The sequence below is a fragment of the Typopeltis vanoorti genome, chromosome 20 (genome assembly GCF_054136105.1).
Source record: "Typopeltis vanoorti isolate ZY-2024b chromosome 20, IOZ_Tvanoo_1.0, whole genome shotgun sequence".
NCBI lineage: Eukaryota > Metazoa > Arthropoda > Arachnida > Uropygi > Thelyphonidae > Typopeltis > Typopeltis vanoorti.
This window is the reverse complement of record NC_143568.1, coordinates 104,983,663-105,002,130: the sequence shown is the minus strand read 5'-3', so window position 1 is coordinate 105,002,130 and position 18,468 is coordinate 104,983,663. Positions and strand designations below refer to the sequence as shown.

The following is an 18,468-nucleotide window of genomic DNA, read 5'->3' as shown; positions in this document are numbered from 1 at the left end:
ATGTTCACAACATAGCATTCTGATCAGCTATAACAACTCATTCCACTCATTCACTACTATTAACACAAAAAATATTGTCCTCAAGCCCTTGATAATAACACCTTTACAAAACATCTGCTGGTGATGACTAGTTCTCTTTTGTTCAGTCATGTAATGAAAATTTTCTTTGGCATTTACTCTATAAAACTCTTTTTAGTAACTCATTTGTTTCTATCATATACTCCTCTTTTATGTCTATCATCTTCTCCAAAGACGAGTCACCATCATGATCCCATGCTCCTGAATCCTATCCTCTCCTCTTCACCACTTCCACATCACTAAGAAACCCAGGCAACCAAATCTGTGTACAACAGTTCAGATGTGGTTGTATTCAAGTATTATAAAGAAGGATAACTTCCTTATCCCTGCCTGTCAGTATGTTTCTTAACATTCAAGTGATCTTTTGATCAATTTCTTGCATTACAATCCTATCAATATAATACACATATTGCAATCTAGCCCAAAATGCATAACCTTATTAAATTGGCAAAACATTAACCTTTTCCCATGTCACTTTATGTAAATCATCCTGCAGGACCTCTATATCATTTTTATTAATAACTGGTGGACCATATAACATCACAAAGGACTGCTGAGTGCTGAAGTGCTTTTCCAATATCTTAACTACCACTCTTGAGATACTGATAGTCTATAATCTGCTATATCAGTTTATATGGAGCCACCTCTATGCAATGAGATTGTCTTGTCCTCTTTCTACCTTTGGGACTCTGCTGATTAAATAGCCTGGTCAGGAACACTGTTATTTCTTTGCTTCTTTCATACATGAGCTGATATTTCATTCATGGCTATATTATTATCATTATTAAATGGGCATCTCCGTCAGCACGGTGAGCAGAGTGGTTACACGCTCCACAACCATATGCCTGGGAAAGGAATGTCCTGCATTTGATTCTTGTCACTGATGTGAGGAGCAAAGGATATTTCTCAGACATACCAAGTTAGCCGGTCTTGGGCATGGACTGCAGGGTTTTTTCTTCCCAGTTTATCTGGAGTTTTTCCTCCCGCAAAGCAGGCAAAGAACACAACGCTTCACAGACAATTACATATGGTTGAACATGGGGGTAACAACCCCACCTCTTAGTGAGTTATGGAAACCAAAAATGGGAGGTCAAGCCCCTAAATGGGGCTGTAGTGCCAAAGAAGAAGAAATGGGCATCTCCATGGAGTGTGAAGACTCATCATGGGAGGCTTGCATTCATTATTTATCATGCTTATTTACTGACAAGGCAACTCGTGACCACCTCTATCAACTAATTCCATTCATTTCATCCCTACACTCTTGGCCACACTCTTTACACAACTTCAAGGAGTGACTCCTTGTTCTCTCCATTCCAGTCATGTATTAATATATTTCTTTAAAATCTGCTCTATAAAACCCATTCTGTAAAACTTGACACCAGGAAACAGCAGCCTTTACTGTGTTCAGAGTAATAGTCCATTAGATCATCTCACAAGATCGCTACATCATCTTTTATTAACTATCATTCTCTCCAATTTGGCCTCACTGGCAAACAAATGGATATCCCCTCCTCACTATCTCAAATCATATACATTATCATTAAACAGAGGCAGCCCAAGCCTGCTTGCCTTTCTCTTTGATATTCGCAACTGAGATTTCTTAATATCCTAAACACCTCTAGTTCATCATCTACCTCTATTCTCATATCGATCTCTGTCATATCGGTCACTACAACATCTCCACCTGAATGATACACACTTGAAAAGTGATCACTCCATAATTCAATGGTTTCTTCTGCTTCTCTCACTTTACTTATTACAATTCATTAAAGTTCACTATAATTCCTTTGCATAAAGGAGGATCTAAGTGTGTGATAGCAAATTATAGACCAATCAGTATCTCAGGAGTGGTAGTAAAAGTACTGGAAAAATTGGTTTCAGAAAGAGAATTCAAAAATGGATGGATAAGAATATGTCACTCTATGAGAGGCAGCATGAAGGGTCAGTCGTGCCTTAGTAATCTATTAACCATTTATAATAGAGTGACAGCCAAGCTGGATAAAGAGAATGGCTACACAAAAATACTGCTGGATTTTGCAAAGGCGTTTACCAGGATACCATATGGAACTCTGCTATGCAAACTACAACAAATAGGAATGGATATGAACCTAGTGATATAGATAAAAGAGACATTGGACAGATATCAAAAAAGTAGTATATGGAAGAGCTGAATCCAGGAGAAAACAGGTGACTAGTGGCATGTTGCAGAACTCTGTGCTTGAACCACTGTTGTTTAATTTGTACATAAATGATATAGGAAATAATCTGTAGGGAGATATTCAGTTGGTTGCTGATGATGCAAAAGTGGGTAAAGTAATAACCAATCAAAGTGATGTAGAGAGCTTGCAGAATGATTTGAATAGGCCGATAGTATGGGCAAAACATAATGGATATCAATTTAATGTTGAAAAGTGCAATGCATTTTGGGATAGAAAGATTACAAGCTGTGTACTGCATTAAGGGAACTGTACTCCAGGAAATTGATGAAGCCAGGGATTTAGGAGTAGTAAATATAGCAGTCTCCACTAGCTACAATGAGTAACTGGTGGACTCATTGTCCGAAAATGGACAATGAGTCCACCTACAGTGCACAATGATAAAAGGATATTAGTAGGAACATAACTGCAGATCTCTACGTGATGATGATGATAGATTGGAAGAACTGATGAAGGAATTGGAACATATAAAATGGGACATTGTGGGCCTTTCAGAGATAAGAAGGAAAGAAGAAACTCTCAGGAGATTAAAAGATGGACATCTACTCTACCACTGTGAATGTGACAGAAACTCAACTGGTGGTGTAGGATTCCTAATAAATAAAACAATCAAGGACAATGTTCTGTTTGTAAATAAAATAACATCAAGAATAGCTGAACTAAGTCTCTTCATAAATAAAAGATACCAACTGAAAATTATACAAGTATATGCCCCAACTATGGACCATCCAGATGAAGAGATAAGAAGATTTCTATGAAACATTAGAATCCACATTCAATAATTCTAAAGAATTCTACATAATTATAACCGTTGATTTTAATGCCAAAATTGGAAGCAGAGATGACCATCTGAACTCCATCGGTAAATTTGGATTTGGATAGAGGAATGAAAGAGGAGAAAGACTTATTGAATATGCAGAAGAAAATAACCTCTTTATTATGAACAGCTTTTTCAAGAAGAAAATCAACCGAAAATGGACTTTGAGAAGCCCAAATGGGCAAACTTACAATGAAATAGACTTCATCCTCTCCAACAGAAGATATATAATAAATAATACAGAAGTGCTTAATAGATTTAACACAGGAAGTGACCACAGACTAGTAAGGGCAAAAGTATGGATCAACAAAAAAATGGGAACAGAATAAGCTCATAAGAAAAAAGTCCAATTTAGTGAATCTACAAAACCTCTACCACAATAAAAGCTGTTATAGAGAATCACTCAAAAATGAACTAAAAAAGTTAAACACAGCTACTACCATCGATGATGCTAATGAAATATTAACAAAAATCTATCTTGAATTGTGCACTATAAATAGGAGGTGTAAAAAGGCACCAAGGAGAGGAAAATCTAAAACAGGAAACCTTAGATCTGATGAAGAAAAGAAGAGATATGAAAAGAGATTTGAATGACACCAATAAAATAGAATACACGGAAATTTGTAAAACTATATGTAAAAGGATGAAACATGAACTTAGATCGTATAATACTAGGAAAATTAAAGAAACAATAGTAATATGAAGGTCCTAAGACGAACATTATCAGTTGGAACAAAGGAAATAGCTGCTGTAAGAGGAAAAAATGGTGAATTGATAAAAAATAGAGATGCAATAATCAAAAGAATTCAGGAATTTTATACTGAACTCTAAGAAGACAAAGACCGGGTCATCCAAGAATCCTCTATGGATAACTCAAGTGAGGAAGAACATGATGCCACTGAGATCTTACAAGGTGAAGAGGAAATGAAGAATGGAAAGGCCCCAGGAGAAGATGGAATTATGATAGACTTCTTAAAACTGGGAGGAAGCCCTGTTATCAAACAGTTGAGTAAACTCTTCAATAAATGCCTAAAAAACAGAGAAAAATTCCAAAAAATTGGAACAATTCACTTCTAATATTAATTTTTAAAAAGAACAATAAGGAAGAAATTAAAAACTACAGACCTATAAGCCTACTCCCCACCATATATAAAGTTTTCACAAAAATTATAAATAATGGAATAAAATCTAAAGTAAAGGGAATGCAATCCTGTGAGCAAGCTGGATTTAGGAAGAATTACAATACTTTGGACCATATTCACAGATTAAGACAGCTCATTGAAAAATCAATTGAATAGAATCAAATGCTTATTCATAGTCTATATAGACCAGGCATAAGGGTTTATTATATAAACCCTTATGCCTGGTCAACAACTAAATTATATAAAAACAGCGAAAAGTTCCCAATACAAAAAGGCATCTAGCAAGGCGACATCATATCTCCTAAATTATTTACAGCTGCACTAGAGGAACTCACTATGTTTATTCCTTTTGTTTCCCACTGCACTATGTTTATTCCTTTTGTTTCCCAATCAAGACTTCTTTAGAAGTCTTGATTGGGAAACAAAAGGAATAAACATAAATGGAGAAAGGCTGCATCATCTGAAATTTGCAGATGATATTGTCCTAATAGCAGATAATCTTGAAGATCTGGAAGAAAGGCTAAATCAGCTAAATGAAGCCTCCACAGAAATTGGATTAAAAATAAATAGAGAAAAAACAAAAATAATGATGAATAAATACATAACCCATAGAACTATCCAAGTTGAAAACCTATTTGGGGCAATTGTTATCCTTTGAGGAGTGCCAGAAAAGAAAAGAGATTGAACGAAGAATTCACCTTGGATGGATGGCTTATGGGAAAATGAGAGACATATTCAGAAGTGACATCCCTATGAGTCTAAAAAGGAAAGCTTTCGACCAGTGCATACTTCCTGTCCTAACATATGGAGGAGAAACATGGACTTTAACAGAAGCCCTAAACAAAAAAACTGAGAACAACACAACATCACATGGAAAGAAGTATGCTAAGAATAACATTAAGAGATAGAAAGACAAATACCTGGATAAGATCTCAAAACAGGTGACATGGATATTGTAAAATACATTAAACAGGCTAAGTGGAGATGGGCTGGCCATATTGCCAGATGCAGTGACGGGAGATGGACTAGAAAAACAACAGAGTGGAGACCAATGGATGGAGCAAGACAAAGAGGAAGACCGAGAAGAAGGTAAAGAGATGAACTGGAACAAATTGTAGGAGTGAGATGGATGGGAGAGGCAGAAAACCGAGTGATCTGGAAAATCATGGGGAGACCTTCGTCCAGCAGTGGACAGAACCAGAAGGTTGAAGAAGTAGTAGTAAATAGAGAGTTAAAGTTTAGAGGACATATTGCTAAAGTAGCCAGGGTAGCTCACAGGATTACTTATTTATTGAAGAACACACCAAGAATCCTTTCTTTCATAAGTATAGGGTGATCAGAATTCATTATAAAATTTATTGAAACCACTACCATATTAAACTGCAGTTTTACTTTAATACAGTAGTGGTTTTCATAATTTTTTTAATGGATGAAACCAAGAATATAATTCCTTGGCATATTTAATTTATAGTATAACCAAGTGAAAAAACTTTCAAGGTCCAACAACAATTTTGTTTTTTTGAAAGATACTTAAAACCTACCTCCCATCCAATTCCAAGTCAGATGCAGAAGCATTCTTGGCTTTTTCCGCCTCTTCTGGTTTAGAAAATACCACAAATCCATACCTAAAACAACAAAAAATTCTGAAATATCTATAACTTTAGAGATGATAAAAAAAAAAAGTCTAAACAACAGTTCTAAACTTAAGAGATCTAACAATAAAGTAGATTGTCCTAATAAATATCTGCAAATGAAAAGTATGTTTTAATTGTAAAATACAGTATTATTTTCTGTCATTTTTTTTCTGCCCTGAACAACTGCTACAGACTGAGTTGTCATTTTTACTTTTTTGGAATGGCAGGCATTTCAAGACCTGCAATGTTTTTTTTCTTTTTTACCAAAACGGGGGAAAAAAAATTACTTGGCTATTAATATTGCTTTTTTGCTTGACTTCTGCTCTTCAACAAAAGTTTTAAAACCATCTTTCTTTAACAGTTAAATGACATCTTTCTGTATAAATAAAACCCACCTTACTTTCTCAATATCTTAACGATGCAATGTCAACATTCAGATTACTAACTAACATTCTTAGTTATCACTAACATTCTTACCCTAAGGAAAGTATTTCATGTGCATCCAGAAACAAGAGATATGAAAACTGCATATCGTATGAGATCGTATGATGATTTCAGAACCTTTTCTAAAAAATGTTTCATTAAAAATTTTGTATTGATTCTGTATTACAGTCATCTACACTGATGTCAACAATGGATGCATCAATCACACACACACGTTAATAAATCTTGAATAGTGAGACAAAGAATATAGAAAGGGATTTGAAGAAGTTGTTGGAGGAAGTGAAGGATAATAGTGTCACTGGGAAAGTGGTTAATTTGTTGCCCAGATATGACAGTAGTGAACTGAGAAGGAGAGCAATGATACTGGAAAACAAGATGGCTGAAGCGTGTTCAGGCAGAGTATATTCAATTTGTGAATGTATGAAATGAATTCGAAGGAAGTTAGAATGGTTCAAAGCTGATGGAATACATTTGAACGAGTTTGGTGTTGGTCATTTGGAGCAATTATTGTTTACTAAGAGTACATAGTGTTCATATGAAATTAGCACCACTAAGAGTCAGGGAGAGGTTGAGAAGCAAGTTGTGGAAAGATGGGAAAAGAATGGATACAAAGGTGAGGAAGTGATTATTGCAGAGTAAACGATTGGGACGATAAGAATATAAATGAAAATCAGAATCAAGATCAGGAAAATGGGGATGGTCAGGATGAAGAAAGAAGTGCACTATAGCAGAGAGAGTAAAAAGTGATCATGTTGATGGGATGTCCTCAAAGAGTGGAGAATTGTTATGCTTGTATACTAATGCATGGAATATCAGAAATAAAAGGGCCGAATTTGTAGCATTCATTGAATCAGAATGCCCAAAGATAACTAACATAAGTGAAATTTGGTTGACTGAGTATGATATATGATATACTGTCAGAACTTGAAATAGTGGGATATAGAATTTTCCAAAACGATAGGAAGATAAAGAAAGGAGGAGGAGTATTGTTAATGGCAGCAGAGGAATTGTATCCTTCAAGAGTCGAAGTTTAAAAATAGTGGTACATGTGATTTTGAAGCTGTTCATGTGAAGTTGAGATCAGTAGAATAGTATATCTAATAGGATGCTGTCATAGGCCAGGAAATGTGGAGAGTATTGATTATGAAATGTTTAGACAAATTAGGTGGGCAAGTAAAAGGAAGATGATCCTAATGGAAGATTTTAATTACAGGAATGTGGGTTGAAGCATCCCTATATAGTATAGGAATAACATAGTAACAAGGAGAGTGAATAGTGACAAGTAATAAAGGAATAATATATATTAACAAGGAGAGGAAATTTGTTGAGTTTCTGCAGGATAACTATCTAAAGTAGCATGTGATGGAAGCAACATGAGTTTATCGGTATTAGATTTGGTGATATCCTCACAGGATGTGGTTGTGAATTTTATTTATTTATTCATTCTTATGATAAAAGGAATACAGAAGAGCTACAGGTCAATATCCAGTCTGGAAAAGACTGGACATTGCTGAAGTGATCATGTGGTATTGGTTTGGAAGGTAGTCAAACAGGAAAAAGTTATCACGAAGCTCTGTAGTCAACTAGCATCAATAGATTGGGTTGATGAATTGTGTAGAAAAGATGTTGACAGTGCATGGGAAAAAATGATAAGGTGGTATCTAACACAAGCAATGCATAACTGCATACCAAGAGTTAAACGAATAAACAGAGTTATCTCTAACATCTCTTAATGTTAGAGATGTCTGAGAATCTGCTAGTTCTCAGACATCTCTAACATTAAGATTATCTACAACTAGTATCTTAAACATTGATCTCCATACACTTTTTATGAGGCAAAAATAACTTGGTCACCTTCAATGCCACCTTTTCTCTTGCAAAAGGGATCTCAGCTCACCTTCCCTTATCCTCAGTAACACATACACATGATATGTCTAGCCTCTCCTGGAACAAATGCATCATAAAAGAAAAGCAATTGAGCTCATAGATGGCTCTTCTCTCACACACTCAATTCAACATTTATCTCACAAATGCAATGTTTTAACTCTGTCTCTTCTACAGGTACTTTCATGGTCACTGCTCCAGTGAATTCTTAAATATCATTCTTCACTTCCTGTTGGGCCTGTTAAAACAAAAGCAGCAGTTGCCCAACATTCCTATTCGGTACAACTGCAAACACATTGAATTGCCTTTTCCTCATTTATTTCATCGACCTCTATCCTTTAAAACAATCTTCCTCCTAATGTGTTTTTCAACATCTTAAACCTCCAGCTCTTTAAGAAAATGTTCCATAGACTTCTTCTTTCTTAATCCTTATCTGCATCTCATACATGGCACTGATGTCCTAAAGATATTGTACTTCTATGTAAGTGGGATAAATATAAAAATAACGATAATAACAGTGGAATTCTAAAAGTTACATATTATTCTTTTAGCAAAGTATTCCTGACTGCATTTCTCTGCAGTTGGGATATGGAAGTCTGATATATGTTAATAAATAATAAATTTTATGCTGAGAGATACATACCCTCTTGACCACCTCCTGATATGGTCCTGAATAACAACACAATCAATTACTTTCCCAAATTTTTTGAAGAACTCAAGCAATTCTTTTCTTGATACCTTTGGAGTAAAAGAACATTATCAACATAACTGAAAAGAAAGTTAATGGAGTCAACACAAGTCAATATTTAAGTAATAAATAGAATGCTTGCTTTATTAAAATACAACTGCACCACAGTCACCTATGATGCCAACTACACCAGTTTGCAAGTTATTTTGGAAGTCTATATTTTCCTCAAATTTGATCTTTTTATATGTTTATAAAAATTTGTCAAGTCAATCTAATTTGTGTTTCAACTAACCACTTGAAAGGGTGCAAAGAGACCAAATCTCTCAAAATTATATATTGCATTACTCACTTTTGGTTGAATAGAATTTAATAAAACATACAATTTAGGATACACAAGATGTCCGTGTGCTTCAATTTTCATTTGAACTGGTGCTTTTTATTGCTAATTCTTTGTGTGTAACAGCTGCATTTCTCACAATGAGTCTTTTGACTCCATGGAGGTCTGGCATTTATAATAATTCAAACTGATATTAATAATTCTCAATCTAGAGATAATAATTCAAACTGATATTAATAATTCTCAATCTAGAGATAATACCAAGGTTGAAGTAATGCAGAAGCCATATTCCTATATATAAGTTATCAAAAGGAGTCATACCTTATTATTAAAATACTCTAGGTTAGAGATAGTTATTGGAAGTTTTTCTACTTGGTTATCCTATAAATTAAAGATGCCAATAAATTATATTCTTGGTTTAATCCTTTATCCAAGTGTAAGCAAACAAAGTTTGCACCTGAAGTATTTTCAGGATTGGGCAATTTGCCCAGTCCTGAAAATCACTTGCCTTAGTAAAGGTCGAAACTGGTCTGGGTAGAGACCCTTCCCATAATGCATAGCATTATACATGTCTGTAAGGTTGATATCACCCAGAGGTGATAAGGTAAGTGATGTGAAGTCATTAGCTTCAATATACGAGTTGCCCAGCCCTGAAAATGCTTCAAGAGCAAACTTTGTTTACACTCGGATAAAGGATTAAACCAAGAATATAATTTCTGCACATCTTTAATTTATAGCATAACCAAGTGGAAAATTTCCAATACAATAAAGATAGCTGCACAAAAATCTGAATCACAGAACATAAATGCAGGTGCCTGACAAGGATGTAGTCTATTGCCACTCCTTTTTAATATCTATATTAACAATATTATAAAGGGATGGAGGGAAACAACCAATTTTGGCTATAAATTAAAAATACCAAGAAATTATATACTTGGTTTAATCCTTTATCCAAGTGTAAGTAAACACGTTTGAACCTGAACTATTTTCAGGTCTGGAGCAACTCGTATATAAAAGCTTATGACTTCACATCACTTGCCTTTGTATCCCATAATGCAAAGCACATATCCATGCAGGTATTTATAATGCTATGCGTTATGGGAAGGGTCACTACCTAGACCGGTTTCGACCTTTATTGAGGTCTTGTTAGTCGGAGGCAGACCCAGAGATGATACCAAGATTGAAGTAATGCAGAAGTCATATTTTCATATACAGTATCAACCTTGGTATCACCTCTGCATCTGGCTCCCACTGACGAGACCTCAATAAAGGTCGAAACCAGTCTAGGTAGTGACCCTTGCCATAATGCATAGCGTTATACACCCGTATGGATATGTGCTTTGTATTATGGGATACTAAGGCAAGTGATCAGACAAGTAACCACTATCACTGACAAAAATAAAAAAAAACCTGATCCAGATTCAGACTCTGCAACTATCTAATGACTGGAACATGGAATATTAGGACTCTACTAAAAACAGGTCAACTCAAACTACTACAGCATGAACTAAAAAGATATAAATGGACTGTTATGGGACTTTTTGAAATTCGATGGCCCAAAAAAGGTGAGCTAACAACAGATGAAGGTCATTTGCTTCTTTACTCTGGATGTGATTGCAGTGGAAAAGATGTTGGGTTTTTGATACACAAAACATCAAGAAATTCTGTCATGGAATTCAGTCATATCAATAGCATATGACTGAATTCACTGGGAATTCAGTCATATGCTCTTGTCAAATAATCACCGGGAATTCATGGTGTTACAATGGAACTGATACGCAAAGGAGGTGATATCATCATAGACACCTTGCTAAATTTATTTCAGGATGTATGGAACACAGAGGGAAACCACTCAATATCACCATCACACAGGTCTATGCCCCAACCACAGGCCACGAGGACTCCAAAGTGGAGGAGTTTTATGGTCAACTTAATGCAACAATCACCGGAGTGAATAGAAAAGACCTTTTGATTGTGCAGGGCAATTGGAATGCCAAAATTGGAACAGACATTGGTAAAGATTTTCTCCCATTTGTTGGACCATATGGCTATGGGGAGACAAACCAAAGAGGTTTGGAATTGATCAATTTTGCCTCACAAAATGAACTTACCATTACTAACACTCCATTTCCCCATAAACCTTCCAGAAGATGGACATGAACTTCCTCTGATGATAAAACACACAACCAAATTGACTTTATCCTTGTAAGCACAAAATTTAAAAACTCCATAAACCTCACAAGAACCAGATCATTTCTTGGAGCCGACATTGGCAGTGACCACAATATGGTCATCACAATTATGAATATGAAAATGAGGGAAATATTACCTACAAAATCAACCCGTAAAAGATATAGAAAAATTAAAAGACCCCAATAAATACATTATATAAACATAAATTAAAACAAATTTTTGACACAAGCTTCAAAAAATATAATAATAATAATAAAAAAAAAAAAAAAAAATCAGCTAAAGGCTTTTTATTCCCGTATATGGGAGTAGGCGAGGCCATTTAGCCATATCTAACTTTTGGAGACTGAGTGGGCAGTTCAATCTCCACTGGTACCCAATCAGAGACAGATGGCCCAAAGCTATCACTAATTAAGCGGTACGCAGTGAAGAGAGATGGCTCAAATGTGCCGCCATCTCGTGGTTCCTAACCCTAACACAATATATTTAATGTCTGAAATAATGTGGGTTCTACGGTCGATTTTGAGTTTACAGGACGAAAAACCCGAGTTTCCGGGAGGAAAAACCTGCTTTCCCGTGCCAGAGATCGACTAACTCGGGAACCGGTCGAAAAAAGGCTTAGAAAAATTTCCTCTAGTTGCCGACTAGACTCGAAACGAAGTCTTCCTTCGGGCGGCCAAGCGCGGTGATGTGTAAACGCCACATCCACTGAGCTACACAGGCTCCTATAATAAAAATATAATAATAATAAAAATATAATATCGAATCTAAAACTAAATACTTCTCACAAAAGATAACAAACAGCTGAAGAAATTCTTGGAAAAGGAAAGTCAATAAACCATGGATAACCAAAAATATTTTGGACCTATACGATGAAAGAAGAAATCTGAAATCTAATATTAATAGTGGTGACAATAGAGAACAGTACAAAAATATTACCAAAATCATTAAAAAAAGAAGTCAAACATGCTAGATACCTTTATAACTGATACTAGATGAATGCAAAAACATAGAAGAGGATTTAAATAAAAATAATCCTAAAAGTGTTTTTCAAATTATCAATAAATTAACCAAACCTTTTACTGCAATTAATTGGAGCATAGAAGATGAAGATGGAACTCTTATCACGGATAACCAGAAAATAGTTCATAGATGGAAATGTTATGCAACCAAGCTTTTTCAAAAGGACCCCCAACTGACTGACAATATTTTGGACGGAAATTTGCCAGGAGGTTCGGAGGAAGGAGATTACCTGATATTAAAAGAAGTCATTGCAGAAGTCAGTAACTCAAAAATAGGAAAATCACCGGAAATTCATGGTGTTACAATGGAACTGATACGCAAAGAAGGTGATATCATCATAGACACCTTGCTAAATTTATTTCAGGATGTATGGAACACAGAGACTTAGCCTTCCGATTGGCAGACTTCTGTCCTTGTACCTATTCCTAAAAAGGGAAACAGCAATAAATGTAGCAACTATAGAACAATAAGCGTTATCAGCCATCTAAGCAAAATCCTGTTAAAAATATTATTGTCAAGAATCGAAAAGGAAATATAAAGCAGAATATCAGATGAACAAGCAGGTTTCCGGAAGTCCACAAGTACAATCGACCATATTTTTACAATACACATAGTAGGTAAAAAATATACAGAACATAACAAATAATTTGTCACAACTTTTTAAACCTTCAAAAAGCTTTTGACTCAGTATGGCATGAGGCATTTTGGAAAATTTTAGAATATTATGGTATAGACAATAAAATCATTAGGATTATTAAATCTCTTTATTCCTCATCTGACACGAGAATTGAAATTAAAAATTGCAGCAGTGAACCATTTCAGGCAGAACGGGGGATAAGACAGGGATGCTTGTTTTCTGGAATATGTCATCTGGAATAGATGAAGTTCTTCATGAATATGACACTGGAATAATAGTTGGTGGTGGACTAAGAATAAACAACTTACGTTTTGCAGATGATATCAATCTTCTGGCAGAAAGTGAAGAATTACAAGAGATAACCAGCCACGTTTTTGGAACATTAAAAAAATATGGATTATACATAAACCTGCAAAAAACAAAAACAATGATAACCCTCAAAATCAGACATTGAACCTTTAAAGATAAAAATTGACAATAAACAAATCAAGAATGTACACAAGTTCACTTTTCTAGGAAGCACACAGAGTCAAGATGATCACTCAAAAATCGACATTAAATACCGAATTGCTAAGGCAACTGTGGTCCTACAAAAGTTAAAACCATTAAACCATTATGGAGAGATAACAGAAAAGCAATCACAACCAGACTAACTGACACTTTGGTGAATTCTATCCTCTTGTATGGTTGTGAGGCCTGGACTTCATTGAGGGAAAATGAGAGGAGACTCCTGTCTTTTGAAATGAAAACTTAGAAGACTCTTGAGAATTCCCTATACTGCTCACAAAACCAATGAAAATGTCCGAAAACTGATTAATTCAATGGATGGGTTCGGACATGTGGAGAGGGCTAATGGCATTTCAAAGCAAACACTAGAAGGAATCCTTCCGGGATTCCTTCAAGGGGCCGACCTTGATTAAAATGGACAAATTCCTCCCTTTCTCAACTGACATCAAGAACAAGAGACCGAGATGATTGGAGGAGGATAACAATGAACATCATCTACCAGCCATGAATGACCCAACAGTCCATTTAGGACTATGGGAGAGAAGAAGAAGCAAGTGATGTGAAGTCAAGCTTATATACGAGTTGCCCCAGTCCTGAAAATAGTTCAGACGCAAACTTGTTTGCTTACACTTGGATAAAGGATTAAAACAAGTATATTCTTGGTATCTTTAATTTATAGTATAACAAAGTGAAAAACTTCCGACAACCAATTTTGGCATTCACATAAATGATTACACCAACATTCATACAATTTTATTCGGAGACGATCAGGTTTTAATTGAAGACAAGGAATATTCACTACAGTGAGCAGCCTTTTCATTAAATGAAATAGTAAAAACATACAATATGGAAATCTCCACTTCCAAAACCAAAGTCATGGCATTTAACGGTAAAGACTCAATTAGAAGCAAAATTTGCATCAATAATGATATTATAGAGCAGGTTAATACATTCAAATATCTAGGCTACCACTTATCTTATGAAAGAGAGAAAGACATGGAACATAAAATAACTAATTATATACGAATAACAAAAACTATCAAATATTAATCCAAATTTAATAAGCAAGAAAACTAGAATAAGAATCCATAACTCAACAGCAATACCTATCCTACCATATGGTTCAGAAGCCTGTACCATAACTCAAGCAGATAGAAAAAGACTGATAAGCTCTGATATGAGATTCATGAGCAAAAGAGCGGGATATAATAGACTAGACTTCAAAGAAATAGCGATATCTTAAAGTTACTTGAGGCGATATGTGTTTTAGACTACACATCCATCTTTATAGAGACAGGGTATCAATTAAGACAGGGTACATGTGGAATTATCGGGCTGGAAAGTATGACAAGCTTAGGAGTTTGATTAATTCAGTGCCATGCCATGTACAACTGCAAGGACTAGAAGTTGAGAGTGCATGGGAGGCAGTTAAGAAGTGTTTGCATGAAGCAATGGCTGACTGTATACCTAGAGTCTGAATAATAAATCAAGTAGGGGTTAAATGGATGAATAACACCATTAAGCTTGAGCTGCAAAAAAAGAAACGACTATGGAGGGAATTTAAGGAGAAATGTGACGGGCAAGCACATGAACGGTATAAAGCGCAGGCCAGAAGGGTAACGAGTGTGGTAAGAAAAGCGAAAAAGGATTACGAAAGAACAGCCATGCAGGCTAAAGAGAATCCTAAACAGTTTTTTAGATATGTAGCAAGTAAAAGGAAAAATGTACATGGCAGAATGATTTTAAAGAATGCCGATGGTAGGGAGGTAACTGAATCAGTTCATATAGTTGAGTTACTGAGTGAGCACTTTGCAAGTATATATCATCCAGGTGGTGACATTGCAGAAACGAATAAACGAGTAGATTATACGGGAATTGTAGGTGAATGAAGTGGAGGTGAGTGGTCTATTGCATAACCTCAATGTCAATACATCCGTGGGATTGGATGGTATACCAGCTCGTGTCGTACGAGAAGCAGCTAAAGAATTGTCAGTACACTTGACCATTTTGTTTAATTTGAGTCTCGGGTCTGGGTTAGTCCCGAGGGGGTGGAAAGAGGAGAAAATAGTTCCACTGCATAAAGGTGGTTCCAAGACTGCTGTTGTAAATTACCGACCGATTAGCATATCAGGAATCATTGTCAAGGTCTTAGAGAAATTAGTCAAGGGAAGAATACAGGATTGGATAGATGAAAATGGGATACTGTATGGGGGACAACATGGTTTTGTGAAGGGTAGATCATGCCTCAGTAACTTGCTCACGTTTTATAACACAGTGACTGCTGAACTGGATAGGGGTAATGGGTTTATAGTGATACTACTGGATCTTGCCAAGGCCTTTGACAGGTTACTAAATGGAACCCTAATCAGTAAACTGGAGCAGATGGGGATAGATATAGGGTTGGTGAGATGGATAGGAGGGTGGTTGAAGGAGGGATACCAGAGAGTGGTTTATTTAGGAGTGGGGTCTAAAAGATGGCTTGTGACTAGTGGTGTGCCGCAGGGCTCTGTTCTTGGACCACTGCTTTTCAATTTGTTCATCAATGATATAGGAAAGGATTTGAGAGGAAGTGTTCACTTGTTTGCTGATGATGCAAAGTTGGGTAGAGCAATTGTGACTGCAGAGGTGGCAAAATTTTACAGGATGATTTGGATAGTTTGGAGGACTGGGCTAGGAAAAATGGATGTCAATTTAATGTGGCAAAGTGTAAGGTTATGCACTTTGGGGTGAAAAGAATAGCAGTAGTATATCACATTGGCGGAACCGTACTCCAGGAGATTGATAAGGCCAGGGATTTGGGAGCGTTGGTGGATAGGGAATTGAAGTTTAGGGGGCACATTGCAAAAGTGACTAAATCAGCTCATCAAATCACTTGACTTCTGAAAAATACTTTAACATGCAGAGACAAACAAGTTGTTGTTCCTCTGTATCGAGCCTTGATAAGACCCCCATCTGGACTACTGTGCCCATAACTGGGCACAGTAGTCCAGATGGGGTAGTTCAGATGAGGTTTCTTCATGATGGGGAGGAAGTGGAGAGGATCCAGAGACGAGTGACCACGATGATAGAAGGTCTGTGGAATGAAATATATGAGAATAGGTTGAAGATTTGTGGGTTGCAGAAATTGATTGATAGGTGGAAAAGGGGTGATATGATTGAGACATTCAAATTACTGAAGGGTTTCTATAAGATTGATCCAGAAGATATTTTTGAAAATATGACTGGTGGTGGGAGGACTAGGGGCCATGCATGGAAGCTGGGCAAGAGCGTGGTCGACAAGGGAGTTAGAGCTAGGTTTTTTACTTGGAGAGTGGTGAATGAGTGGAATAAGCTTCCAGAGTCTGTTGTGGGTGCTACGATCGTGAATAAGTTCAAGGCAAGGTATGAAAGATACTGTGTCAATGTCGAATAGTTGTTTTTGACATGATGTTAGAGTCTCCCTCAATGAGTCTGTCGACTTCTTGGAGTTGCCCGGAACAATAATAATAATAATAATAGAGCGAGACGGAGACAACATACAAAAAGAATGCGTGAAGGAAGACTCCCTGAGAGATACAGAGGATATTGACCTCAAGGGAGAAAAAATAGAGAAACTAGGCCTATTACTAGAAAGGAAGAACTGAGAGACAGATTCCGGTATTGAGACCAAATGTTTATTAAATACGAACAGGATACGTGAAAACCCGACAAGTTTTGCAAGTCGTATGACTTACATCATCAGGGGTATTGGTGTATAAAAAGAATTAAACACAACTAACAAAAATTAAATTCATAGTCCGTTAGATGTTTCCAACCGTAAAAATTGAAAAAATTGAAACATTTTCTGTATAAACGGAAAAGGTTTAAACTTTTTCTCCTTCATTTTTTTCTATGAGAATATCCAGGAAAGGTAATTTTTTATGTTCTTCTATTTCCAAAGTGAATTTTATATTTGGGTGTATTCATTTGTCCAGCAACAACAGATGAATTAATTGTTTTTAAAGAATATCTTAACAGAATACATCCAAATATAAAATTCGCTTTGGAAATAGAAGAACATAAAAAATTACCTTTCCTGGATATTGTTACACCTGATATCTTAGGAATATAGTATTCTCAGCTATCATGGTGTAACATGAAGAATAAATATCATAAATTAAAATCCCTGCATAAAAAAAAAATGAATTATTTAATGGAAAATTTCTTGCATCCAGTAATATGTATAAAACGTAAGGGTTGTTGTTAAAGTAGCTGATAAAGGAAGGAACATATTAATATTGTAATATGACTTAAAATAAGGAATTCTAACTAAATAAGTAGCTAACAAAGGAAAGTATAGATTAATATTGTAATACGATTAAAAATGAGAGAGTTACGTAAATAAATAGAAATGGGTGAGTCAAAAAATACGTTATGTGAGAGATTAAGTTATTAAGTAGAATTCATAGAAAAAGTTTGAAAGGGGATTAAGTCAGGCTAGCACAAGAAAAGCAAAGCTATTGCTTAGGGCCGATCCCCGGATTGAAACATTGAGAACGAGCTTGCCGATCAAATGACATTTGGCGAGAAAATGTCACCCTAATTGGTCGATGATTAAAAAACAAGTAGAAGGAGGAGAAAGGAAGAAAAGGTGCCGTTAGGAGAGCAGCGATAAAAGGGCTGGTAACCCCCACGGGGAGAAGCTTTTTTGGATAGTTGCTTTTGGCCTTGGAATTTGGTTTTGGTTCCGGTGGAGTTCACGGGGTTTTCCTGAGTGGCGACAGGGGTGATATCTCCTCGTCACAACACAGAAACGAAAGTGAGCGGGATTTCAATTCCTGTTTTCCCGAGTAGGAAGCAAAGAAAAAATTGCCATAGAGTCCTAGAAGAGGAGGGATCTTCTTCGTTTCGAC

At 36.0% G+C, this 18,468-nt stretch overlaps 1 protein-coding gene across 1 annotated transcript in view; it reads right to left on the bottom strand.

The window, feature by feature from the left end:
- Positions 1 to 18,468, bottom strand: part of LOC150095745 (putative RNA-binding protein EEED8.10) — a 268,565-nt gene that overhangs the window by 208,782 nt on the left and 41,315 nt on the right. The window contains exons 2-3 of the mRNA XM_090410562.1: positions 8,859 to 8,953; positions 5,795 to 5,878 (exon numbers count right to left, since the gene is read on the bottom strand). Coding sequence (XP_090266688.1) covers positions 5,795 to 5,878; positions 8,859 to 8,953 — 179 coding nt within the window. The remainder of the gene's footprint in view (positions 1 to 5,794; positions 5,879 to 8,858; positions 8,954 to 18,468) is intronic.